Below are 27,915 nucleotides of genomic sequence, written 5' to 3'. Positions count from 1 at the left end.
TTACAATTGTTTGCAATTCTACAGTAAAAACAATAAAAATGTAATGCCAATAAGCAACATTTTATGTTTAATGGAGAAACATTTAATTGAAACAGGATGAAGAGAACAAAAGAATAACAGAACTTTTTCAACACAAAATGACTAGCAGCCAGGGTCCGACGGTAAGCATTTGTGGATGGTCATGCCATCAGTTCTGGCCCTGATTTAAAACAATACTTAACTAAATTTAAAATGTTTATACTGTATATAGGCCTACCTGCGAATGAAATAGTGACGCACATTCAGCCCATAGCCAAAAGCGCAATGCGTCAGTGAAAGCGCTCATTCTCTAATCATCTAATGTACATAGTGGGGGGTAAAAAGAGCACAAATGATTGGTCAATTCACATGGGCAAAACCCAAAATGTCGACTATTAGATAGATATAAGAGCAAGAACCTGTTGATTGTGTCTCATTATTTATGACATATTTTACTGGTGGCTTGGTCGAGCCAGCATCAGTGAACTTTGGGTGGCCTGACAAAGTCACGTAGGCCCGGTTAATGTCGGACCCTGTTTCGGACCCTGTTAGCAGCCCTAACAAACATTCAAACACAGACGTGTACTCACACAGGTTCATACACGTTGCTTTTGCTTGCGTTTCCTTTGCGGTATGCTAAACAGATTCTCATCTGTTGGATACATCTCTGTGTCCTTTTTTTTCCGGAAATTATTTCTCTTTCTATGTTTGTCTTTTCTTGACTTGCTAGGTGTTGTCTCAAAACGACCATCATCCCTGAACTCCACTGATGAAGCTTGGTTGTATTTCTTCTTCTTCTTCTTCGATTTTTCCCCTCTGGCTCCCCCTCTGGAGAAAGGCAACCTTTCATCTATTATGAGTTTGGGTGGTGCGGGGCGTTCTTTGGGCACCGGTCTCTTGGGTTTCCACTGTTTGGCTGCATTCCCTTGTTGTCTTTCCTTGTTAAACCCCCTTTTTGGAAATACCTTAGCCTCAGAGTCATTTCTGTCGTGAAAAAATTTATGTCTGGGGCTGGATTTGTGCTTCCAAACAGTCCTGTCAAATTGATTGTCAAAGAGGTGGCCATTGTTTGCATGGCTGATTTTTTGTTTCTTCCTCTTTGGTCCAGGAGTGGAAGAGTGGGAGTTGTCGGATACAAGGCCATTTTTCTTCAGTTCTGGGGGTGATAGCAGTTTTAACAAAAAATGTATTAGTGGTTACACATGACATCAAATTGAAAACGTTTTTTGATATTTTGTGAGCTTATCAAGCTAAATAAGTGGGATGCAATTATATTAATGTAATATAATTCTAGTATTGGGTCATATTAGCTCAGCTATAAGCATGTATGCTTGTATTGATCAAGTTGAGAGCAAGAATCAGATGAAATTGCCTTTAAGTTTGTGATTTTACATGACTACTTCAATTGCTTAATGTATTCCTTTCCAATCAAACCAACCTTCAGCCTTGTACTTCATCCTCTTTTGTCTGTGTTTGATATCTGCCATGGTGTCATAATAGTTGATGAAAGGCGTGGCAACGTGTATCCACCTGAACATCCTCTGCTGGTTGCACCCCTGAGGTACACACAAAAAAGAGCCTCACTTGTCATGTGAGTTTCATAAAGGTTTCTTTCTAAAAAAAAATCAGTCAGTCAGTAACATGCTTGGCTACAGATGCACGCTTATAGCGAGGTCGGTCAAATTGAAATATCTGTCAGCCGTCAAAAAAGCATACATATGAAACTATTATATATTACTCACATGGCCAAAGTGTCCTATTTTGGAACAGTTGTAGCAGTAGGCGGGGCTTCGGCCATTGTCCTGCTGTTGCCTCGTTGGAGGGCCCGTCTTGGTCTAAGCACAGGACACAATTGAAAGAAATTCTTGACAGGAAGATTTAACATTCAAAATGGCTAGTTGTGTTTGTATATAAGCCTGCTGGATACAATGTGCTTTAATCTTTTGCTTCTCTCCCATCATTCATTCCCATGCTATTGATAGCGGCCTCTGTGGTGAATATGGACGCCGATATAAACCGCTGATTACAGCGGCTATAGGTAGACGCCTGTAATGACCCCTGCATGATAAGTGTGTGTGTGTGTGTGCGTCACGGGGTCCCGTCCCCGATGGGCAAGGGCTCTGAAAGCCTTGCATGCTCCAGTAAGCACAGCAAATATACACTGATAAAGAGCAAGAGCAGAGACACAGCACAGTGTATTTACTGTTGATGTCTCACACACACACACACACACACACACACACACACACACACACTCACATGCACGCACGCACACGCACACGTGCAGGCACGCACGCACGTGCACGCACGCACGCACGTGCACGCACACACTTCTAAAGATGCCCCCTCATCCCCGGATCACAATTCGAAACCTGCCATTCTTAAACATTGCTTAGCTAGCCTTAGCATTAGCAGCTTCCTCCCAGCTTCCCTCCCTCCCTCTCCCTCTCTCTCCCTCCCTTTAACGCTTCAGCAGTTTTGCGCTAGAAAGGATGAATGCTATTAGAGCGTCGCGTCATTATCGGGTCAGACCGGCCGGACCCATCTCCATCACAAAGGCCAGGAGATCACAGACCCATTGCACACTCACCCACGCACACACATCGAACATACGTACACACACACCAGAAATCTCAGTTCTCGTCATCTCGGCCCCACGACTTCCACCCGCCCTACCCCTCGCCCTATTCAGAATTCATGTAAATTGGCTGAAGGTCTTCCTGTATCGCTGCAACTCTGACCTTGAGCTTGTGTTATCTCAACCTGCTAGGATCCAGCACATAGACACCCCCCAATCAGGGAGATCTAACTTGCTGACGGCAGTTGGTTTTGTGATGCTTTCTTTCTTCCAATTTCATCTTTGACTGGTGACGGGCTAATGAAATAAATTACTCAGAAGTTTCCAAACCTAGATAACACTCAACAGAGCACAGACCCGGAGATTGGTTTGCCGTTAATGCATTTAGGAATTATTTGCAAATAAATTGCTAAGTATGGTTTTCCTCTGCAAATGTAAAGGAGACAAAGACTTTCGGTATGTAAAATTCCACATGTGCACACACAGTGTCAAAATGAACCTGATTGTTACATTGTGTAGACCTTTGTATAGAGCACCACGCCAAAGTTGGGGTATGGCGTTGGGGTAATTTGGGGAAAAAAAAGACCCCATCTCTTGTTTGAACTCTTTAGTTCATCCTCTATGAAACCCATAAATGACAAGTGGCGTAAACTACTAGATCGACTTTCCTCAATATCTCTCCGCACGAATGCGCAGATTGAGTCTGAGTGCAATGGCAGCAAGAACAATGTGATCCACTTCCTGCTGAGATGACATGAGGACTTTCTGGAGCGGCGATACTTGAGCCGGTCAGTAAAAAGAAGAGAAAGAACACAGTTTAGGCTGGGCGTGGATAGAAGGTAGAACCAGAGGTTCCTAAAGGCTTGGCTGTGTCGACATACCCAGCCAGCCAACCGTGGCCTCTCGTGCACGCACACACAAGAGTGTTTTCTCTGTGGCGCGGGCACACACGCACACACAAAACTGTTTTCCCACAGTTGTCTGGACACTACAACACTCTGTCCTTTTAAGCCCCACTCTCCTCAGGTCCTTGCTTGGCTGCTGGTGGCAAAGCCGTGATAATCCTTCGGCCAACACAAAGCTTAGGCTGTTACACACGACAATCGAAGGGAAAACACACACACACTCACACACGCAAGCTTGTGTGTGCGTAAGGGGGGCGGGAACAAGCTGGCTGGGGGCAGCAGTACCGTTTTGCATATGGTATTGCAGCATTTGGGAGAGGTTTGCATATGTTACTGGTCCAACAAGAGACCAAAGCCGCCAGCTTTATCATAGCGAACAGCTTCAGAACACGAGATTGCTGGGTTCGTACCAAAACAGACAGCTCATCGTGAGTGAGTGAGTGAGTGAGTGAGTGAGTGAGTGAGTGAGTGAGTGAGTGAGTGAGTGAGTGAGTGAGTGAGTGAGTAAGCTGTTATTAACACTAAAGAAATTTAAACTGCAAATGCTCATAATAAAAAAAACAGCTGTTTGATTAAAAATATATTTTTTGTTGATGAAAATGAATGATTGAATCTCCTCTAGCCTGTTCAGCAGGTGAAACCTTCTTTCTACATCTCTGCCAATCAACTTCACACAAACACCTTTAGCTCCACGCGCACAAAATCGAAACCTTCCAGCTAAGTGGAAAGACACAAAGACCTGCAAGGCCTGCTAGACCTCTGATAACGGCACCTTTCCACACGCGTGTGTGCACTGCTATGTACATTAAAGCAGTGCATGCAAAAACACTTGTTAAAACAAAACAAAAGAGTGTTATTTATAGACATAACCACGCCCTCAACTAATTTCTCACTTGTGGGACATGTATTAAACATATTGACTTGGGAGATGGTTAAAACTCAATGAAAGCATCCAGTGATTACAACAACAATCAATAAGTGAGAGAAGTTCATCCTGCGCATTGGAATGCAGTTCTAAATTTGACCACTGGTTAGCGCTCTAACACTGCGCAGCTTCAGAGCGCTCATGGGAGACAGAAAATAATGCATTTCGTTTCGTTACAACTGTCTGAGTTGTTTGGTTGTTGTAAAAACAACAAATGTTAAAAAGTCAATACCACTATTTATTGAGTTAATTTCATGTGGCGTTTATAACCTCAAACGCAAACTTAAAGGACTACAAATGAAATTATATTGTATTTTCCATCAGCGCTTTTCCTTTAAATTCAGTCAAATGTTTTTGGAAATGGAAGGAAGCCAGAGTGCCCATGGTCCAGGCAGGCACAAGATAATCATGCAAAACCCCCATACCGTCTGTCGTGCCACTCAGCCAGTGGTTAAAAATATTTTTAGACAGGGTACCAATAGAAAGGAGGAAAAAACCTTCTCTTACAAGCACCACCATCATGCCAAAATCAGAATATGAGAGCTTAGTAGGCCTGAGTGTCATAAAAAAAAGTAATATAATTGTACAGTAGGCTACTGCAACATTATGCATAGTTCAAAAACTGCAATATTTTCTATAATTTGAAAATAAACATCGCACGTTATTATATACACTGATTCAATTAAGACTTATTACACCAAAGTTTAGATTAATGTGTAAATAGGTGTTAAAAACAATTATTTTCTAGAAAAAAATACACAAACATATTGTCAAATTCTACTGAACTGTAATTTATAAAAGACATTCCAAAAGAAATGGGAAAAGAGGCGGCTGTACTTATTTTAAAAAAATACGCACAGGTACTGTATTGCCTTTTATGGTCTGACAGCGGCCACATGGGGGCGCCCCAATCATATCATCACGGAAATAGGCGACTGGCAGAAGAATAGGAAGTAAAGTGACTGTGGCTCCTGTGTATTTATGCATGATTTTTACATGTATTAAAGCTGCCCTAGCCTTCTACCTGCACTCGATGTTTTTCCATCTTTCCCACTCATCTTGTCTCCTACCTAGCCCAAGTCACGGTTTCATTTTCTTTGCAGAAAACACCTAAAATTGAACCAAATATAGTAGGTGATATTCTTTTTTTTATTCATTTCATTTCAGGAGTAGAATTCAACGATCTTGGCAGCAGTTGCCAATATCCTAGAAATATGTTAGAAGCAAAAAAAAATATATATATTTTGCAAAATATGACAGGCTTAGGCCATTAATTTAAAGTAACAATACTTTAGAATTACAGTTAAGTTGTATCAAAGTTTTAAGTATGCACAATATATTTGCACTTAATCTTTAAGAATATTTTTTCTTAAATATTTAGGTACAATTTTATTTAATATTCATGTTCAATACATTCATAACAGAATCCTTTAAGTATTCTTTTAAGCTCTTGTGTTCATGCAAGTGTACCAAATATTATGATCGGTGAACATATATGAAGATAAGCTCAACTGGCACCCAGACAAAGGATCTGTGGGAAAGACCAATTTTTACATTCTTAACTAAAGTCTTCCATAACCCGTATGAGCATCAACAAAACTGTTTAGGGTGCATTCTTACTTCAACTGCTTCTGAAAATATTTTAGTGTGTGAATATCTCACAAAATGTTCTCAGTAAGCACCCTAGGGCATTGTGGTCAACCCAGTGTGGTTTGGAGGAGTTTGTTAGTTGAGGGCCAGGTGCACACAGACAACACACATACTCAGGGATATAAACGGACCTCACGCGTGTGCACATGCACTCACACACACTTATGCACGCACCACGTGCACGCACACGCACACACACAGGAAGGAGTCGTAGCAGGGAGGTCTGACAGAATGCCTTTTCACACCTGGCTGAGCCCAGCGGAAGGTGACAGAGTCACATCTCCCAAAGCGCGCGCACACACACACCTTCTCACATTGGGGAGTTCAGGGTCATAAGCGGCATCATGAATAAAATGAGGCTGTCTTAAACAGAAGGAGGCCCCGTGCTCGTGTGTATGCATGCAGAGTGTGAGCGTGGTGGCCAAGTGCGAGTGATTTGGTTTGTTTATGCAGACCCCGCCGAAGCCCCGTGCCACTTTGGATGTGTAACGACCTTCTGTTCCCTGTGCTTAAATGGCTTAAATACTTCAATTAGACCTGGGTCATAATCCACCACCCGTTAAAACATGCCACCGCACAAACATGAACGGGTCGCATCATCTTGTGAGGTGACGGTTCCTTCCCTCTCATTTGAGCAAAAGACGTCCCACGCTAACACGCTAATATGAACATTCAACTCAAACTCCTGTCTTTTCAAGCCGGCGTCTCCCCGGGAACTTTGCTGTCCCGCTCTCTTCTTGGCACTAACGATGCTGCCTTTTCACGAGACAGCCCCTGCTAATTAATCTCCACTGAGGAGAGTGACAGACCTCCCCGAGCACGCACACACATGCGCGGAGTGCACAGCGAGATGTATGCAAATACACACTCTTCTTGCCTCGTTCTCACTCGTTTGTCCCGTGTGGCGTTGGCAGCGCATTTCATGCTTTATCACATCTTTTAATTGACAAACAAGCTGCTCTTTTCTCTTAGGCTGAGGTCTATATCACACCCTCGCAGCCTACACACACTCAGCTGTGAAAAGTAGTTCTCTTTTCACCTATCTGAACAACACGCCTACACGTAAGCAAATATGGCTTCCTGTTGGCATTGCCACTTTAACTATCACACATTTATGTTACAAAATGGCGAGCGCACACACATATATTACCTAGAAAGGTAAAATCTCAAGGTAAATTTCTCCAAGTACATTCCATTTCCTCAAATAGCTTCGCCACGGTCCAATTAATCTCCAGGTCTGTCCTCCAATTGAATTAAATGTAGATGCCACACCTCAAATAACAATAAAAAATAGTAATACGTGGTGCCACTAGGTGGCTGTAATGGCTTTTATTATGACTACTAACTGAAGAGGAGATAAGGCATCTGTAAAGCTGAAGCTGAGGCACATAGCATTTCAGGACAAAAAAACAAAGACTTAAAAAGTATTACTGATCAAATAAAATACAGTGGATATAGAAAGTCTACACACCCCTTTCAAATGACAGGTTTTGGTGGTAAAAACAATGAGACCAAATCAAAACCTTTCCCAGCATTAGTGTGACCTGCAATAGGTACTATTCAATTTAAAAAAGTTTGAGAAGAGAGGTAACAATAAAAGACTGCGATAATCTGGTTGCATAAGTGTGCACACCCTAGTACAACTGGGCACTATGTTCATGTTTATTTTTTTTTAAATCATATTCAATTGACTTCAATTAATTATGATTTAGGTACTGTATGTAATATGTAACATGTTATAAAATAGCCTAAAATGTTGATCATTGTTTTCCAAACTAAGAGCAAATTCTTCATTTTGATTCAACACAAAGACAATCAGTCTGTGTTCATGGAGAACTACAGAAATTGGATGACATTTAGTCCTGAGAAACTTAAATTCTAAGCAATCAATTTTGAAGTAAAATGATATTCAAACGATTCATTGATGATCAAAAAGTATTGATTCATTTGATAATTCATTAGTTGATTAATCTGCTCCACAGCATGGTGCTGTCAACACCATGCTTCACTTTAGCTATGGTCTTCTTTTGCTGAAAATCAGTGAAGTGTTTTCACCCAACATATATATTTTGAAATGATGACCAAAAAGTTCAAACTCAGATTCACTGGACCATGACATGTGGAAGATTTCAACTGTGTTTTTGCAAAAAAAAAAAAGAAAATACAACAAGGTAGTGATAGCACCATCTTATCTAGCTCAGTATGGACAGTTGTGTGTTTTGTTAAAATGTATGACACTCACCGTGATGTGGTACTGTCTCCAGATCTCTGGACATGCCTGCAGGGGAGAGGGACAAGAAAGGTAGAGTTACAATGTGTTGATTAAATGCACAAACAAAGAAAAAAAAAAAAAAAAGCAGTTTTAAAATTCGATTTTAATGTAATCTGAACACACTGCTACCAAAAACTTTCGTGTTCCTCAGCAACATCTCTGCCACCAATATAGTGAGTGAATCTCTCTACAGTCGGCCTTGTCTTGTCGCTCTGTCGTGGTGTGGTTAAAGCATTATCTCCGGGGCTTTGGCACGCTGTTCCCATTGCATTCCGACATCCTCTCTCAAATGCCGGCACTTCCCACTGGGAAATTGAAAATGCCGCAGTTGCCGCCGGCAATAAGGTTTATCTACTTACACTCCTGGTGAGTAGAAGCTACTGTGAGGAGGAAAGATACATTTACCAGCCATGACATTAGAACCACTTGCACATTAAGAGATGCTATACAAGATAAAATAAAAAATAAAAAAAAGATGCCACTTCCAATATAATAGCGTCCAGTCATACAACAATCAAACTAAAACCATAAAGAATTAATTGCACAATGTCAGGGACAAACCAAAGTGAAAATGAGCTAATTAAAATTGGTCAAATTGTGGCCTCATGTATTAAAGCAGCCGGAAAAGAGAGGGGGGGGGGGGCTCTTTACTTAGATATGAACACAAATATAAAATAAATTTCAACAGCTGTGGCGTTCTCCATCTCGTCAAGCGTTCTTTTAACCCCTCGATACCTCCCCGTACAAACACACACACACACACACCGCGTTTCTTCCTCCCTCCAGACCGCCAGGGTGGCGTGTTGTTGTCGAGGGCGACAGGCGAGGCGAGCGACACACTTGCGCTCCGTCAACCGTCTGTCTTTAATGAGAGACACAGAAAGGCCCAAGGGACAGAGACCTGACTCTCGCTTCTCCACGCACACACCTTCAACAATAACACAAGCGTGCACGCTCACAGACGCACACGCACGTATGGAGTCCAAGAAATAGCGTTTTCCCACCCACGAAAACTAATTACAATTCCCACCAAACTTTCACACACAGTAAATGGAAAATCTAGTGTAGTAGGTGAGAAAACCGTTCTGAACGAGAGGGAAAGAGGTGGGTGCGGGGTGTAGCCCGTGCGCTGGTCTCCCTCTGGTGTTCACCTGGTTACTCATCCATCACGCGGGGCACAGTACATGACTGACTGACGGAGTGCAAAAAAGAAAGTGAGGCACACGGAGACATGCGCGGGCTGGTTACATGCGCGCGGGGTTTTCCAGCAGCTCTCTGGCCGCCATAGTGCCGGTGGGCACGGTAATGGATGTTGCGGTGGGATAATTGTCATTGATGCTCATTAGATTCACCCTTCAGTGTGAGCAAACACCCGCACACAAAACAGCCCGTATATGCAGCATGGCAGGGACATAACTAAGCTGTAATTACTCAAGTGTATCAATTAATGTGAACAGCAGCGTGTGCTGACCCCCTTTGAGTCATTATTACTCTGGGAATAAGCGCGAGGACACTTGCCAACAGACACAGTGAAAAGTGAATGTCTGACTGATGCTTTATGCGGTTTATTTGGATTCAGGCTACAATGTAAAGTCAAGTGCAAAAAACAATTTAAACTTTAATTGTATTTGTTTTTAATATACTTGTATATATGTTTCATATGGGCCTTTGTTTGCAACAAAAGATGGCCAACATAGGTTAAAAAATAAAAATAACCCTTGCAGATGGTGATGGAGTGCTAACGGCAAAAGATTTTAGTCCAGTTATTATTTCTTACTAATTAATTGGAGAAAATCCCTTTGAATCTGTACTCACATCATGGAAGTGGCCCGTCATGCCGCAGCGATGGCACTGTTTGAGATAGTAATACTTCTCATTGCAGGAATTGGACACGTGACCTGGAAGGCCGCAGTTGTTGCAGTGCTTGCTGGGACACTCACTGGACGTGTGGTAAGGATTGCCACAAAGAAAGCACACAGGCAACTTTTGGCTTTTGACATTCTTTGGCGTGTAATATCTGTTGGCAACACGTCTAAAGGCTGTTTTACTTTTGTTGAAGATTTGAGCCTGAAACCAAAACAGTAAATACATCGTCAACTTACAATTATAAATAAGTACTCGGATTATTGTCATACAACCATTCGTTGTCCCCTTGTACCTCCCTGTCCTTGTCCGAAACCTTCCAGGTGGCATCGTTGTTTTCTTCAAAATCTGGCAAAACAGAAAATATTGTCTTTGAAACAGGGAATTTTAGAATGAACGAGGCAGTCAGAAAAAAGGGGCAATGAAGAAAACTTGTTTAACAGAGCATTTGAGCAAAAATATCATCACATTTAATGGCTACCAACTTGCCCGATCCCACACCTCAGCAGTTTATAACGCTGATAAACATAAGACAGTACAAATTGTCTTAAGCCAATTTTAAAGACATTTTGAAATGATTATCCTGGTCTTACAATTTTTTTTATATCCGCTGAAATGGGTGTCTGACATCAATTTGATCGCATTCTGTCAACATTTTGTCCCAGCACTCATAAACAGAGGACTCAAAAGTGATAGAGAAACATGAAGACCTTAAGAGCCCGAGGCGCGAGCTTAGTTTCCCAAAAGAGTAGGATCCGCACACACGGGTGCACACCAAAACTGACACCGGCAGCGCGGCACATCTGTACGAGAGACACTAACAGCGCCTCCGGGGAGATCAGCGTATTCTCTTAAGAGGCACAAAACGCTAACTGACATCAAGAAATTGTAACAGAAACACACACAGACACATGTTCTTGGCATTAATTATGAGCTGGTGGCAATGACCCGCCACGGGCTCGCATGCTATTGCACACGCATGCAGACACAGCCGTGCATTCATCTCGCCGATTAGCTGCTTGACAGTTTTTAGCCTTTGGACAAACACGCAGCCTTGAGCCAAAATCAAATATTACACTCTTCTTCTCTCCCTCTTGGTTTTTCTCACTCGCTGTATCCAAGCCCTTATCGCTATTCAGCTCAGCCCCGCTTCTTTGCTTTGACTCCCCGGCCTCGTTTTCTGCCTGAGTCCCGATGTGCGACGGCATAGGGGGAGTTATCAGCTCTCATCCCCCCGTCAAACAAATTAAAATGGTTGTTGTTTGGATGGCACCTCTTTCTACCGTGACCTTCCCATCACAAACAAAATCCAACTCACTGACTCAAGTAAAAGTAGTGCTTAAACTAAACATGACGGTAATGTATCCCGCCGGACATCTTCCAGATTTGAGTGCCCTTGCTGTACTCCAGTGACTTCCAAATAGTGTGCATTACATGTAATCAGGTGTGCTATGTGAAATGATCCGACTTAATTGCTTAAAAATAATTTCTTTAATACAGATTATGTATATTTGGTCAACTTTTTATGTCGTATTGCGACAGGTAATTAATTGTTCATCCATCACGTGTGTCATAAGTTTTAGTGGAATTTTTGTTGGGAGTGCACCCTGAATTTTTTTTGTTTGATTGCTTACAAATGAGATCCTCCAAATTGCTGTTTGGTTCATTATTCATACAAAGAAGCTCTAAACAGACGATAAATAAGAACATGTAGGACTTTTTTTTTCTCCTTTTAAAGAAGAAGTTGACTGAAAAATTTCTTGACAATAATATGGTCTACGAGGCCGCACTAGTCTAAATATGGTTAATATTGTGTTTGTTGAAGAATAACAATCAATCACAGCTAAGCTTGCAAATGTCGCAGATGAAACTCGTGGAAAAAAAGGGAGCCATGATTGGTTGTTATCTGAGCCCTGAGCAACAGTGATGTCATTTTCAGCCGACAGCCAGTGGCAAAATGGCCACCCCCCGAGATGGAATAAAAAACAGTTCAAGTTTGTTGCTTAATTCATATTCCACAATCGCAATAATAATCTGAACGCTATGTTAAGACTAGCGCGGGAACACAGAACATATTTTAATTCACTTCCCTTTAAGACACTGCAAAGGTGTAATTGCAAGGAGGAAAACTAACAATACTAAATGAATCTATTATAGCTGCAATTTAAATAGCTTTGTCTAATAACTGAATGGGTCCAGAAACGGTTGGTCCAATCACATTTAGGTGGGTGCGTTTCCTTTGGGTTTTTACACCTATCGATTGAGTCCGTACCATCTGCGTGTGTGGTAACGTGCATCTCACTGAACGTTATTCCAGTCTACTTAGTTCTGGTTAGTTTAGCACAGAGAAATGTACTAGGAAGCTCTGAAGCGCTCGCCTACTGAGAACAGGTTGTGGGGCCTCAGTGGGATGTGCGCATGCAGAGTTGGCTTTAAACAATCGCTATTGAGTCAATGAGTAGTCTGAATGAAGGTAGAGGTTAAAGGTGTGTGCATGTATGAAGAGGTGGCTCTGATGTGGGTGTGCATGTGTGTGTGTTGGTAACTCAACGAAAGTCCTTCCAAAAGCGTCTCCCAGGGGGACTCCACAAATAAAGAGCAGGAAGCTTTCCCTTAATCTAAGGGCCCCCCATCTCAGCAACACACACCCACATGGATAAAGGGTGAAGCTCTTTGTCACGGCCGAGGAATCAAACACATGCATGGAGAGGGGGGGTAGTGGGAAGAGAGGATTGGGGGGAAAGGTGTGTGTGGGGGGTGGTCTTTGCACGGAGGGAAAAATATGCTAATAAACCCTGCGGCTCCGTTCAAAACAACAGAATGATTTGACCTGCTGGCTACATGCTAACTCAACACATGAAAGAGCTGAAGAGGCAGATGGCGTTGGTTTCACTGCGCCGCCATGTTGGCTGCATCTGAGAAACCCTTTCAGCCAAACTGGACATCGGAACGGATTTTCCGGGCTAAGAAATAATTCCAGCCTCTAATAAAGAGCAAACGATTTTCAAATGATTATTTCAGGGTGTGAGGTGTGTTAACTTGGGAGTCCACCATCAAGGATGGTGGTAAGCATGCTGAAGCCTAGCCTGAGGAGGTCCAGTTAATAAAATGTCTCTCACCACAATAGAAATGCTTGGGAAGAAATGTTGGCAAGAAATTGTCAGGCCCAACAAAGTTAAAACTGCGAGACTAACTATACTACTCCAACTAGTCTGGATGTCCTGGGGCGCGATGCTGCCTCTCACAGGTCAGTCCTTGTATTACCTCAGCTAACCTTTGATCATCTAACTTCCGGTTTGAGAGATGAGACTCCCATTAACTTAAGCATGTGATGTGATGGTGAGCAGTAAAAAACACGATTATTTTTTTGCATGTGCTGAAGATTTTAGTAGAAAATCATTCTAGAACGCTCATGTGAAGAAAATCTAAAGTGCCCCATTCCAATTTGTAAGGACAACTCTCCCATGATCCCATCAGCGTGCTGTCAAGGGAGGTTCAAAACAATGGCGTGCAAGAGGGGGACACACAAGAACAGAGGGAGGGAAGATCAGGAAAAAGAAGGCGACAGATGCTACCTGTCTCTCTCTTAGGTACTCTGATTACTCAGAGATGGAGAGGGGAGGGAGGAGGCTGTGTGAGTCTGTGTGCGTGTGCTGTCGCTGACAACGGAACGGAAGTCTATGTGTGGCTAATGAACCATGAACTCCCGGCTCTCTTGGGGTGACGTGCGCACACACACACACTCAAACACACATGGTCGGGACCATCCTCGTGGGAAGTGGCCCCGACACAGTGGTTTAAAGCAGATAACCAAAGAAGGAGACAAGTGATGTCAAGATCCATATCCATCCTTCAATATGGTCTCAATTAATAAGCAATCGCAACTATTACCACTAACTAACTGAAGTTCTGACCTAAAAACACGAAAGCCTTGCCTTGAAGAGTTTGGATTTTTTTCCCATCCCGACACTTAAACAGGAAACCCAAACCAGCCCGTTCATTGTACCACACTGTTGACTGGGCCCATTAACACACCCAGCAAAGCACGCACACACACACACACACACACACGACGCTGGAATGAAAGAGAGGCCCCCTCAAACAGAGGTTATGTTTGATACTGAAGCGACAGGGCTGGATTAGCAACACTATATACATGACAATGGCGAGGGCTGGGAGGAGTGTGGAGGCTGCCTGTGTGTGCGTGAAAAGTGTTTCCTTTGTGACATCACCCTCGCTCAGTCCGCCGCACTGCCCAGTGCAAGGTTAAACAAGACAAGAGGTTGGCCAACGTACGCGGCTTTCATTAGTTCTTCTTGTGAGTCTGAAAAGTCTCGCCAAGGATGTAAAAATACAATAGCAACAAGTGAGCCGTGAGAAAGTACATGAGGATGGAAATGCATGGGCATGGCAATGATCAGAAGAAGAGCGGTTCAACGGAATACTGACCAAATGAAGAAAAAATATTTCAAATAAAAAACAATAAGTGCCTGGTGGGGGTTACCATCGCAGTTAATCCAAATAGCACCAACATTCTCTTTGACAAAAACAGTGCTGTGTAGTCATGATGGTGCAACCGTCAAGCTCTGATATTCTCCTCCAATCAATGTCACGGCCAACAATGCAGAAAATCTTGACGTACAATAAACTTTAAATGAGAAAAAGGGAACAACAATACACAAAAAAAAGGTGCCAGTTTTGTATTGGTCAATTAGTACGTTTATGAAGGCAACGGTTGGACTCTTGGACAGATTTAAACTATTTTCCTGTTGGAAAACTGAATTTCCGCCCTGGGATCAATAAAGTATCCGTCCATCCATCCATCCATCTATCTATGGGGATTTATTTGTCTATTTCAAAATTTGAGGTTGGCTAGATTCCACAACAGACTGTGTTCAACCTTAGAAGTCCTACCATAGAAGCAGATGCCATTACGCTGGTAGAGTTTCGTACTAACCCATCTGATTATCTAGCTCAGCTCGCCCTTTCCTCCTGCTCATGACATGCTGACTGTTCACCCCCTGCCGGTCCATGCCACCCCCCACACCCCCAACCCTTGCCCACTTACACACCACGTTGGCAGCCATGGCAGGGCAGGTGGCCAAGCTGTCAGTCAAAGCACCGTGGCCACGTGGCAGCACCATAGACACCAATTACCACACAGCAGGGGCGAGGTCTGGCAACCGCATGGCAACCGCATGGCCCAATCAGGGAGCTCATCAATGGGGACCAGAGGAGGCCAAGAAAAGTGAGCTGGCATATTGGTGTGTGTGTGCTGCACAAGTGTGTGTGTGCAGCAGGACTAAGTTATCGAAAAGCAGCTTGCGTGTCCAAAACCAGGTAGGCATTGTGCCCTTTTAATATCCGTTAGCTGCCTGCAACATGAATTTTCCATTCAAAGCGCGATATTTATCTCCATCTATTGGCTGATACTGACCACACACATGACAGCTTTTCACCAATCAAGAATGAGCACTTAAAAAAAAAAAAAAAAAAAAAAAGACAGAGCACTCTAATAAGCATGTTAAGCACAAGACAAAATAATAGCTTTGGATTCGTTTTTTCAATTTTATATATGCTAAGTGTATAAAGACTCGGCTCCATTAAGAAAGTAGAAGAAATTAAAATGCTGATCAATGAGACCATTTCCAACACAAACAAATGAAAAAGGGTGGGTCATTTTATAATAGCGCATATGTGAATGCAAGTGAGGATACCTTGCAATTTCAATTGAGGCTTTTACTACTTAGTAGAAAACTAAACTATATATCGCTGACGACAGGTTTAAAAAGCTAGTACCGTCACGTTAATGGAGCCAAGCGTTTCTTTAAGCCCCACTTTTCAAAGCAAAGGGGCCATAAGGTCAGATTTACCGTACATGCGTGCATATCTACCACCGTGACATACACTGTATTTGTGTCAAGTAGAAAATAGATTATTCGAGGCCTTTCTTTCGCAGCAGAGAACAGAAATACTACGGCACACAAAGTCTGTAAGGGGTAAATGGATTTTAATATAACCAGTGAGTTGCAACCTCAATTTCATTTTGATGATTTTCCTCCTGCGGGAGTGTGCCAGGCAGAGGGCGAGATGGTGGAAAAGCACGCGAGCGGGTGTGGGAAGTGGGAGTAATGGGGGGCTAGAAGGCAGAGAGAATTTTCATGATTGTTATTTTTGTTATTATCCAGAGCGAGAAGGGGTGCGGGGGTGGGAGATAAACTGTGGTGGTTAATCAGAGGCATTTTGTGAAGCGCTCCATTATGGGGGCCAGTAGGGGATGTCATGGGTTTATTTTCCAAGGATCTTTGGCCCCGGTAATTAAGCTCCATTCACTGGGCCCTGTTCCCCAAATTAAAAAAAAATGTCATTAAGTGGAATTTACCATAATGCCTTTTTATCTGCTGGCAGTAAAGTGTGAGAGTGTGGGTTTGTGTGTGTGTTGTGTGTTGAGGGTCGAGGAGTAGGAAGGGGGTGGGGGGGGTCTACGGAAGAACCAGTAACAGTCGCACACAAATACGGATTGTACACAAGCAGACACACATTCAGCGATGTTGCAAATTGAAAAAGTGAAATAATCCTGGACAGCACCGTCTATTTGCATGAGCAAACAACACACAGACACGCACACACAAGGGCACGCCAAATCCACAGCCTCTGGGATAATGAAATAATGGCGCTTTAAAGTTTTCATTTACAGGGAACACACATACGCGCACACGCATGCACCAGGAAGTCCGGTGAGATAGCCTTTGATGGAGAGAGAATGATTGAAGGAGCAGAAAGCTGCGTCTCTGAAGACTTTCTAAAACAATACAATTATTAGTCTTTAATTAGAACGGCCCCTCCGAAGAGACGGGGGACAGCAAAACAATAGAGGATTAAAAGGCGGGCTGCTAATACAGCCTTTTATTGCTTTATTCAAATACAGCACATGAATGCATCCAGCTGTTCTTTTCCACAAGCAACTTTTTGCTTTTTATTGGTTGTGTCATGCAAACATCAATGCCACTGTATCATCACTCGAATAGTAGTGGGGCTTAAGACTTAGAATAAACGAAGATGGTCCATTTCATTTGCATTCGGCCCGGACATGTCGCTCGGTGTACCATTCTACACATGCAACTTCGGGTGAACGGTTTAGGTAAGGAGGGGAGCAGGGGATAGTGTGCAAAAGGTAAATGGTATGTTTATAGGGGCAAGATGGACAGCGTTTCTTTGAAACTTTATTCCGTCTGTGATTATATTATCTGAATCCTTAAAATGTGTATCAATTCCACCCACAGTCAAATGGTTCAACTGAGAACAAAATAAATAAATAAATGATTGACAGCTAAAAAGCTTCGGTGAATAAAGCGATAAAAATGTTGTTTTTTTTAAAGCGATACATCAATTAACTGACAAAATGATCAATAATCGTAGGTTGCTGTTGTAATCAAAGCAAAACAATCAAACATCAACACAAATGGACAGTACAATACAACGAGGAAAAACAGGCTCGAGGCATCTATCCATCCATTTTCTGAACCGTTCATCTTCACTAGAGTCAGTCTAAGTTCCAATACGATTGCTATTGATCAGTCTGCGCTAAAGGGACAAAAATTCAGTCACCTGACAAATGTCCAGCCACAAAATCTTGGGATAAAAATGCGGTTATTTGTTCACGCCTGGGAGTTAACAGTGACCACACAAGAACAGTGCTGGACATCATTGCCGGACGGTGGGCAAGAATGGGGGCGGAGGGTAAAGTTACTTTTTTTTTTTTAATTTAATCCAAGATGCCACACCAAAAAGTGTGAAAAGCCCTGCATAATGTACATGTACACACCAGTGTCACATTTAACACTGATCAAGTGTGTACGTGTGTTTTGTGTATGTGTGTGCTTGTCTGACAGCCAGTTCAGAAATATCAATGACTGAACTCCCCAACGAGCAGGTAACTATCTCCTCGGCTCTGATTTTATCCACTATAATTAATTTTCCCACTCGCTTTGACTTCGGCTTTATCGGCCGCTTGGCGCCACAATCTCGACATTTCATTTAACCGTAATCCCTGGGATGAAGGGGCAGTCTTGGTGTTTTAATACACTGGCGTGTGCATGTAGGGAAAAAAGTGCATGAGCAAAGACTCACAATTGACAGACACTACAATGCTAATACACAAAATATGTCAAACTATAAAGGCATTACGGAGTGAAATGTGCGCAGTGTGGGAAAGCTTGTCCTCAGAGCAGTGCATGTCTTCATATAATTAAAGACCCAAAACACACATATTTATAAAAAAAATTCAAAAATGATTTTCATGTTTGTTTGAATTTATTATAACAGATACTGGTTTTTGTCATTTTCAAGGTTTACCAACCATTTTGCACAATAAAAGCAGAACATCCTCTTCATGAGTTTTACTAAAGACATCTCGAGCTGGCATCAACAAGCATTAACAACGTGGCCAATACCAAAGTAAACAGCTGAGAAACAAGTAGCGCACTCTCAAACGTGCGGCCAAGACGGATGTGGAAATGTTGCACGGCAATTAAAGCGAGTGACGGTTAAACCAGACCGGGCCCAGCTGGTCTGTGCCTGACTAGGCTCTTAATTAAGAGACACCAGGAGAAGTCTTGGAATGGCCAACGTGCATGAAGCTAGGAGCCTCTGGAGAGGACATTGCAACACAGGTACACCAGCGGGATCTTGTAATAAATAAATAAATAAATAAATAAATAAATAGAGTAATAGAGTAATCATATGCGCATGTGTGTATAGGTGTGAACTTCTGATCACAAAATCCCCCCCCCCCCCCCCCCTTTGCTGGTGCTGGTGGTCACAGAAATTTGGGTAGACGAAGAAAATCGCGTTAAGGGATCCATGACCGCTTTGCTCACCGCCCGCCCAGCCCAGCCCTCAACTTCCTGTTCCTCATTTGAAACAAGCATTAATATTAATACATAAACCTCTAAAGCCCCTTGGATTTAATGCCACAACCCCGCCCCTAAAATATAACACCACCAAGGGCTACTAGTTAATAAAGCCCTCTTGACGACGACCCCTGCCGGCCCGGCAATCCAAGACGCACAAGAAGGGGGAAGTTCGCCGGCCAAAATGAAAGTAGAGAAATTAATACAGTCTCTTGGGATGCCCCTCGCTGCGAACGTGCCACTGAACGGCCCCTCCCTACTCCACACAATAATTATATTTCCTATCAAGTGATTGCTTAATTAGGATGATTATTATTGGTTAATTGTAATTGACATTTTCACTTCTAATCAAGGTGAGCCGAAAAGGTCCAAAACTATTCTGCATCAAGTGGTCCACACAGTGTAAACAAAAATGCACTAATACGATTAAAAGATTTTTAAAATATTTATGTTTTGAAATATTTACAAAATGTATGTTTTGACTTTGTACATCTAAATCTAAAGTAAAATGTTTTTAGGTAATTATTATTACAATTTTGGTTAGTACTTACAATGTGTGATTAAGGCGTTATGGTTTTTCTCTTATATTGAATTTAAAGTTTCTAAATGGGTGTTTGTTCATGTGAGTGTATTACTCATTCGCTGTAGGGCATAATGTCCACCGAGTATTTGCTTTAAATAGATCTCGGTGGGATATTCTGGCAAAGTAAAAGGTCACAAAGCATGCATAAAAAGTCAACTATAATTTGGATACACAACTTATTACAGCTTCCTCCGGGCTACAGTAATAGCAACTAGAGACACCGTCTGCCCCCCCCCCACCCACCCACCCCCAAATAAAAAAGATAAGAAAGAACAATAAAAAAATAAAATAAAATAAACATCACTTTAACATGTGTAACTGTCACTATAATAATGTCACCTTTGTGACTATATTAGGAAATAAAGTTATTGAGAATTGACGAGGGCACGCTTATTGGGCTCACCTCGAGAACACCGACTGACATCGGTTTTACAACGGCGTTTATTTTCAAATATACAAATCCATGTACCCAATAAGCCATTTCTTAATAACTACAAACCACCATATAACTGACAACACACATGAGAAGAAGTTTCAACACAGCTGTGCTGCACTTTGGAATATTTTCATGTATACGAAGAGTCTGCTCTTTATAGTGAAGAACAAAAAAGCCGCATTGATACAAATGAGCACCTGCAACCGCAGCCGCAGATGTTTCCGGTTATTTTGACGTTCCAAATAAACAAAAAAAGGACATTTTCGTACATTTGACAAACATTGCTTTGAAACGGAATGACTCCCTACGCCATCTAGCTATCAATTAATAGCACCAATAAATTCAATAACAAATAATACTGAGAATCATATACAGATTAAAAAATGTGAAGAGATGAGTACTAGAAACAAGGGGGAAAAAAAACAATAAATATAAAGACCATTCTGCACAAATGCATGAAATATAGTTGTTTAATTCACTCACAGCTTTAATTATAGTATTACTAGTAAATCACTGACATGTGAAAAAAAAAGAATCGAATGTGACTCGGGTGTGCGCCACAATAAAATAATTTTGATTGAAAATTTTTAGGCGAGTCCATATTTGGCATTTTGCTTGCCCTGGCTGCAGGGCTTCACACACGGAACCCTACGAACCGAAACCAGTCTCAGACTGGGGATGAACCAGCTTCGAAACAAGAGCCAACTCCATTTGCGCAATGCATCAACTAAAAAGTACCTTTGCATAAGAAATTGTCTGAATTGTCATTCACACAGCAAGCAAAAACTTCCCTCATTTATATCGTACAATGCATCTTGGGTCACTACAAAGCATGAATACAGACCGAAAAATGCATTTAAAACACATTTCAAAACCTCAATTATTATACAATCAATGGGAAGAAAAAAAGCAAGAATTTTTGCAAGTGCACGCATAAGAATGAAAAATAGCGCAAGCAAAACATCTGCTCAGTATATGTGAAAGGAAGAAAGCCATTTAACAATTGTAATTTGAATCATTACAATTTTTAATATAGAAGATAAGAGCAAATTTCTAATTATACTAACAAACAAAATTTGATTTTTAAAATTACATTCCTGTAGCCAAGCGCAACAATTAAAAATAAATCTATTTTATTTAAAAATGACTTGCACGTAAGTGTTGCCATTCAAATATATGCATTTGCTCATATATGGTTGATACAGTATTCTCATTTGCATGTGCTCTGTAAAAACTGAATAATTTAAATTTAAAAAAAAATCAAACGGTGGCACAGCATTTTCATAGTGTGTGTGCGTGCATGCGCGTGTGTGCATGCGTGTCTGTTCAAACACACTGTGTGGTAGTGTGGGTGTGGCGTTACACCTCGTGTGGCACTGGGCAGCCAAGATAAGCACTGATCCTATCCATGCCTCCCTTCTGCAGTGCATGCCCGCCCACCCACACACCCACCACACACACACACACACACACACACACACACACACACACACACACATCTTCACACTGCCAGTTACGTGTGACTGTAATCTCATTTTAGAATACGAATGTCCCCAAAAAAAAAAAGAAAAAAATCACAAACATTCAGAACTCCAGAAAACCCATTGTGTCTGTATTTACACTGCTGCCTGGCACGCCGGTTTCGAACCCAGAAAGTTCCAAAGCTACAACTGCCTCGTGTCAAAGATGACAAACGGGAGAGATAAGTATGGAAAACACCCTAAAAACATAAAAATATGCCTCTTTCCTTTCAATTCACCCCAAGCGCGCGCTCACTCTCACACAAAAAGCCTCGTACAAAATTGGTGAGCACTTACCACAACTGGAGGGGCAAAAGGAAACAAGAGAGTGTGACCACTGACGGAGAGTTAACCACTTATTCAAAGTTTAGCTTCAGCCCACTCCCCTCCTTTGCCCAAGATTCATTCAGGGCACGCACACCTCTTAGGGTACAAGCCGGATTTTGGGGAGGTCCGGTTTTGTTCCCCCTGGTTGCTTTTGGATGCAGATTGGCCATGCTCTTCCCATTTTTACTCACTTTTACTCAAGGTTGGAGGGAGAGGCTAAGTTAAGCAAATGTCATTTGAAAGCCACGCTGGGAAGAGGTTAAGGCATACAAATACTATTCGGCACACCGTGCATACCTGTTACACGCAAAAGGACAAAATGCGAGCACAATAATTGCTTTCAGAAACCTACACCCAAATCCAAAGTCAGTAGCATCACTAAAACTACCTCGCATCTAATACACAGCCTGCGCCATTTGTATAGATGAACTCCACGAACCATCACGCAGGCTCACCGGCGGACCTAGCTTGAATGGTGTGCCCAGCAAGTCATATTTTTCTGGCGGATATGTCAGAATGGCTCATAAATCAATCTTGCAAAGCTTCACGTAAATTCAATTTTTGGGTGGCCACACATAGGAATTCAGCAAAAGTAACAATGGTGGCTGCAGAAGAAGCAATTTGATCAAAACTTCAGCATTTCTTCATTAAAACAAAAAGCAAAGAGAAAAGTGTCTCTCACAACACTTACAGGCTACCTTGGGGGACTTCAGCTCAAGGATTAACACAATAATAAGCTGATTATAAAAAGGGCTCAATGTTTTGCAAATATTTAGCTACCCAAAGAAATTACATTGGGGGAACATTAGCCTCCTGGATCCTCAATTTAATTTCATGATTAATATAGCATATAATGGCAAAAGGAGCAATTCTTCTGTGACAAATGCATCAGCTCAAGACAAATGAGGCTCGTCCATGAAATTTCTTCACTTTCATTCCATTTTGGATGGCAAAAAGCACCACACCCTGTCTCGCTCACTTTTGAGACCCCTTTCAGGGCACACATGAACCCCCATGTGCAGACATGAGGTCAAGCTCCAAAGATCACAGAGAAGACCCAGACGACACAGTGAGGAAGCCAGCCAAGAGGAGGGGAGACCGGACCTCTAAAATCCTCCTTCCCCCCCCAAAAAAAGCGGGCCCAAAGTCTCAGCTACAGGCGCCCCCCTTTACAACGCCTGTGTGCGGAAGTCAGGGAGCACTCTTGCAGAAACATCAGCCCAGGGAAATTCAAATGAGGAAGAAGCGGTGCAAGAGACAGAGGGAGGGAGAATGGGGGGAGACAGAGAGGGAGGACAATAGTAAGGAAATTGGATAAAAGAATGAGATGGGGGCGCCGTAGGTAGGAAGGAGGGGGGGGGGGATTCGGCGGGGTCGGCTTGGAGTGGTTGCTGAGGCTGCAGGTTAAGATAATGTGAAGATCTGAAGAGATTTGCGCCAAACATTTTTATTCATTTTTTGATTACTCCCACCTCTCCCGAGCCCCCCCCCCACCTTCTCCTTTGATGCTCTTGTCTCTCCATTTGTTTGTTTTTGGCATTAGTGGTACGAGTGTGCGCGAGCGTGTCCCATGCATGCTGATGAGAGGTAGAATATTTTAGAAAGACAAATAAATTCGCACGAGCCCGCCACGTACATATCAATACATGATGCACAGCAACATATTAAGATGCATCAAAGAGGAGAGCAGCTGACCGGGACAGCACAGCGGATGCAAAGCGCGTACAAATTTGCAGTCAAAGATGCTACAAAACCAAATCCTAGACTCTTATTTTAACTGCCTGTAAAAGGCAACATTTTTTCGTGTCACTGTTCTGCATAAAAGCACACATAGACTGGAGACGACCAAGTTGAGCTGGCAATTTTCCACCTTTAAAGGCAGTGTCAGAGCTATACCAGAGGCAGGATGACAGTTATGATGTCATATGTGTAATTAGACAAAAAAATTTGCCCACTGTTTGTCATTAGTGCTTTAGAGAGTTGTCCTATTTTCTGAATGAGCTGGACCGCCTATGACCACAATAGGATACAATGAGTCTAAGAAACAACTCAGCCATAATAACTATGCACATAAACACACCTGTATTGCTGCCAGTAGAACCTTCCAGGTTGAGTTCAATGGAATGGTCTCCATGCTGGTTGCCTTGCCCCAGGATCATCCAGTTTTCCACAACATAGGAATCAGTGTTGGATGAAAGAGAAGATTCTGAACCAGATTCTGGGCTGCTGGAATCCAAAGTCACTGGATCATTCACCTTTTTACGGGGTGCCTAGAAAAAAATTAAAAAAGAGGATTGAATTGTCCATTTGTATATTCAGCACTATGAAATCTTATATTAGCCACTTGACGGTGAGTTAATGTACCTTTTTGACCAAGGTGGATGTCAGCGTTCGGCGTACACGGCCTCCCTTCAATGCGCAAACTCCTTTGTCGTCGTCATCATCATCAGTGGAGTAACTTTCAGATATGGTTATAACGTCAGAACTTGAGTCAATGACAATAACCTCCTCAAATTTTGGCAATGGTCTTTGAACTTTAGGGACATTTTTTCCCTTCTTCTTTTTGACCTGCTTCTCAAACTTGCTGTTGCATTCCTGCTGCAGTTTGACAGGACTGGATGATGGTGGTCTGGTTTTGGTTTTAACTTCTACATTAACGGCCGTCTCTGTAGTCTTATCAGCCGCATCAATCTTTTGGCTAGGCTCGTCCTCTCCATCTTCCAACTCCAGGGTGTTGGAAGAGTAGTGGAGCTGACTGTAGAGGTGGAACTCCAGCTCACTGATGGCCTCTGACGCCTCAGATTCAGCCCCATCTCCCCTGTAGAGATCATCCTCCAACACCTGCCGGTCCTGGTAGCTGCAGTACATCGCCACAAGGGAACACCCGTACACAGCCGCTCAGATGCACGGATGCACACATGCACGCTGCCCAGGCCACTTGTACTATAAAGAAAAAAAACAAGCACAAGCAAGAAAGGTGTCATACTTATTATTTCACACTATGAAAAACAATGAGCACAAGCTACAAATGTGTCATAGTTGTTTTTTAAAACCATTTTTGGTTCACAAGCATTTACTACACTTGCATGTGAGTTAGGGTTATGTCATGTGCTTTGTGACACGCTGCACATGTGTTTTGCTTTCGATATTAAAATTAAATGTTTTGCGGTTTTAAACAATGCAGTGTTTAAATTATTATTTTTTACTTCCGTTTCTCATTTTCAATGGAGAACAAATATTGAAATCCAAAATGATTATGTTCAACTTTTGAGAGTACATTGCACAGTTTGTGCAAAATTTAATGGGACAACTTAGTGACAAGAAACAGTTCAACATGTAATCTACAACAGAGTTCCTAAAAGTTCATCCATCCACTTTTCCCCAGTCAAAACTGGACATTTTTAGTTGCCCTGGTCTAAAACTATTATCTTCAGCGCTTAGGAACAAGAGTTCAGAAGCTGAGATCAATTACAGGACAAACTTTGGTCTCGGTTCTGAAATCCATGTGGGCTTGTTAACCAAGCTGAGGAGAACACGGTCCAGTTCCACTCTTCCCTCTTGTTTTAACTTGTTTTGGGGGTTTTCTAATCATAGCTCCCGAGCAAAGAAACACATCCTGTCAATTGGTGGACAAGAACAAATCTGCCGGCCTAGGATAATAATTATGTTAGAAGTTAATTTGCACAATCTCTCTTGCGTGCACACGAAAAGACAGTGGACTGAGAAATGGTACTGGCCCATTGCCCTGTCTAGTCCAGCGTGTCTACACCATGATGGCTGGAGATGATTGGCCTCTCAAAATGACCACCGGCAGCAGAAACGCCACGCTAGGTTGTCACAAGCCGCCCACGGGGATTAAAAGGACAGAAAAGAAGAATCTCAGCCAATCTCCGCAAAACCGTCTGCTCTGTACAAAAGTTGAGCGGATCAAAGAAACTGTAATCTGGTCAAAACTAGTACAACAACTGTAAAATTAAAATAAAAGCATTCAATCAAGCAGAAGCAATTAAAATGATGGTAGGACTGAAATCCGATCACGAGGATGGCATAATAATATAATATTTAATCGCTGGTAAACTTGCCTGCAAATGAAGTTAACATGTTGACGTGTTGCAGCATCACTTATTGTACAACAACGTATGTGTATGATTATTCGCACTTAGTATACACACATCCATCCTTGAAAATGCTCACCATCAGCAAATACTAAAAGATTCGCACTCTTTTAAACGTGCATGGCAGCAGCCTCAGTTAGCAAAATGCTAACTAGCTGCCAGACGCATTGTAGCGTATGTTGACACGCTAATATAGCGATTTCAAGTAAAACGAAACTCGCACAAAAGCCGGTTTGCATTTTGCTGATAAACAAATTAAATTTACTGGACTTTAATTGAAAAAACATTGACCGGTCTGGGAATCAAGCGTTCTTAAAGTTGTGCCCACGTGCTCGAAACAGCATAGCAGGATGTAAACAACAAGCATATCGGTCACGAGAAAGTATCAATGGCTGCGGGTGTGTCTACATCATGATGACGTAGTTTGATCTATATACTACACTTCCACGACCTTACCTTACTGTCCCAAATTGACGCGCCTGTGCTCACATATACAATAAAATCTCCACTTCAGCGAAACTGAGACGCGCACATGGACTTCCGGGTTGATTCGCCGGAAAAGAGGTTGGCCAACCAGAATACGTTTCACTGCCGGGCCAACACTCGAGAGTACCGGCAGTTTTGCAAGGAAGCCAAATAAACTGCAATCTATAACTGGCATTAGGGGGGTTTACTCAATCTCGCTTTTGGGTGTTTTTCTTTCACCTTACGTTTGTACGTCAAATTACAGAGAAAATTAAACACTGACATTTTACCCAAGTTTGTGAGTTTAATTTCTGTGCTTTTCTGTCCCCATTAAAAATGTCAAAATACGTTGCAGCTAAATAACACTGCTGATAACAGTAATGCAATATAAAAAGTTGTATCAACTTCCAGCGGAATATATTTGTTCTCATATTATTATGCAGCGTTTGATTATAGAAACATCCCCATTCAAACTGATGTTGTCATGTCCTGCTTTTGCAACAGTCAAAACCCAGCCCAATTTCATCTTCCTCCAAATATGAAATGTCACAATGTGCACAAGACCCTCGCTGTGTGCAGCCATGTCTAAGCAACAGCTCTGACTCCTCCAGCCGGCGCTGTTATTGCACGTTGAGTGGAATGGGAATCTATATGTAAATGTACTTCAACAGACGACCTATCGCCATCAGTCATATTTATAACAAGGTGAATGCAGAAAAATTACACCACCCTGACTTTCATGACAGTGCTGCATTAGCATCCGCCACCTCCTCTCTTTTATATCAAGAGAATAATTGCAAAGTCTGTGTCTCCAACTATGGGAATCACTTTCATAATAGTAGTGAAGAATGTTAGCATAATAAGGATTCAGGGAGTGAATGCCATCTGATTCTTAAGGTGTCTCCATGCGTGTCAACACAGGAAAGGCCATCACTGAGTTGGATTATTTCCTTCCAAAGGTTAGACTGCACATATATGTTCTCTATCAACTCTTTCAGACTGTCTATGTCTGCACACACATTTCTAATCCTGCATCTGCTTTGTTTTTGGGAGGTGCATATTGTGGGAGGAGGGAGTCTGCGCCGCCTCTGCTCCTCATATCTCCCCAAATTGGATGCAGGTTCGGGATGCCTGACTGCCTCAGTGAAATTGTGATGTGGCTGCCTGATTTAGACTTCCATGCATTTGCTGGTATTTACTATTATTATTTTAGAAAAGGTCGGGGACCGGCTGAATGGAGGCATCTGGTTCGGCAGTTCATCTCTAAGTGTGTGGACCAGTGGAGTGTTAAAGATGGATGGAGTGTCCGGGACAGGGATTTAAAATCCCCTGATTTCCAATCAGAC

At 42.3% G+C, this 27,915-nt stretch overlaps 1 protein-coding gene across 1 annotated transcript; it reads right to left on the bottom strand.

Annotated features, from left to right (window-relative positions):
* Positions 1-44: 44 nt before the first annotated feature.
* On the bottom strand, positions 45-26,708 carry zcchc7 (zinc finger, CCHC domain containing 7). Its single transcript, XM_049719766.1, has 9 exons — positions 26,561-26,708; positions 24,354-24,932; positions 24,070-24,259; positions 10,507-10,559; positions 10,164-10,415; positions 8,319-8,354; positions 1,761-1,853; positions 1,457-1,574; positions 45-1,174 (listed from the first exon to the last, which is right to left on the bottom strand). The coding sequence occupies exons 2-9, from the start codon at positions 24,855-24,857 to the stop codon at positions 615-617; spliced, it is 1,806 nt and encodes a 601-aa protein (XP_049575723.1). The 5' UTR covers positions 24,858-24,932; positions 26,561-26,708; the 3' UTR covers positions 45-614.
* Between the last annotated feature and the right edge of the window lie 1,207 nt (positions 26,709-27,915).

Source organism: Syngnathus scovelli, chromosome 5, assembly GCF_024217435.2.
Source record: "Syngnathus scovelli strain Florida chromosome 5, RoL_Ssco_1.2, whole genome shotgun sequence".
NCBI classification, from domain to species: domain Eukaryota; kingdom Metazoa; phylum Chordata; class Actinopteri; order Syngnathiformes; family Syngnathidae; genus Syngnathus; species Syngnathus scovelli.
The sequence above is the reverse complement of the archived record's forward strand: the minus strand, read 5'-3'. Positions and strand labels throughout refer to the sequence as shown.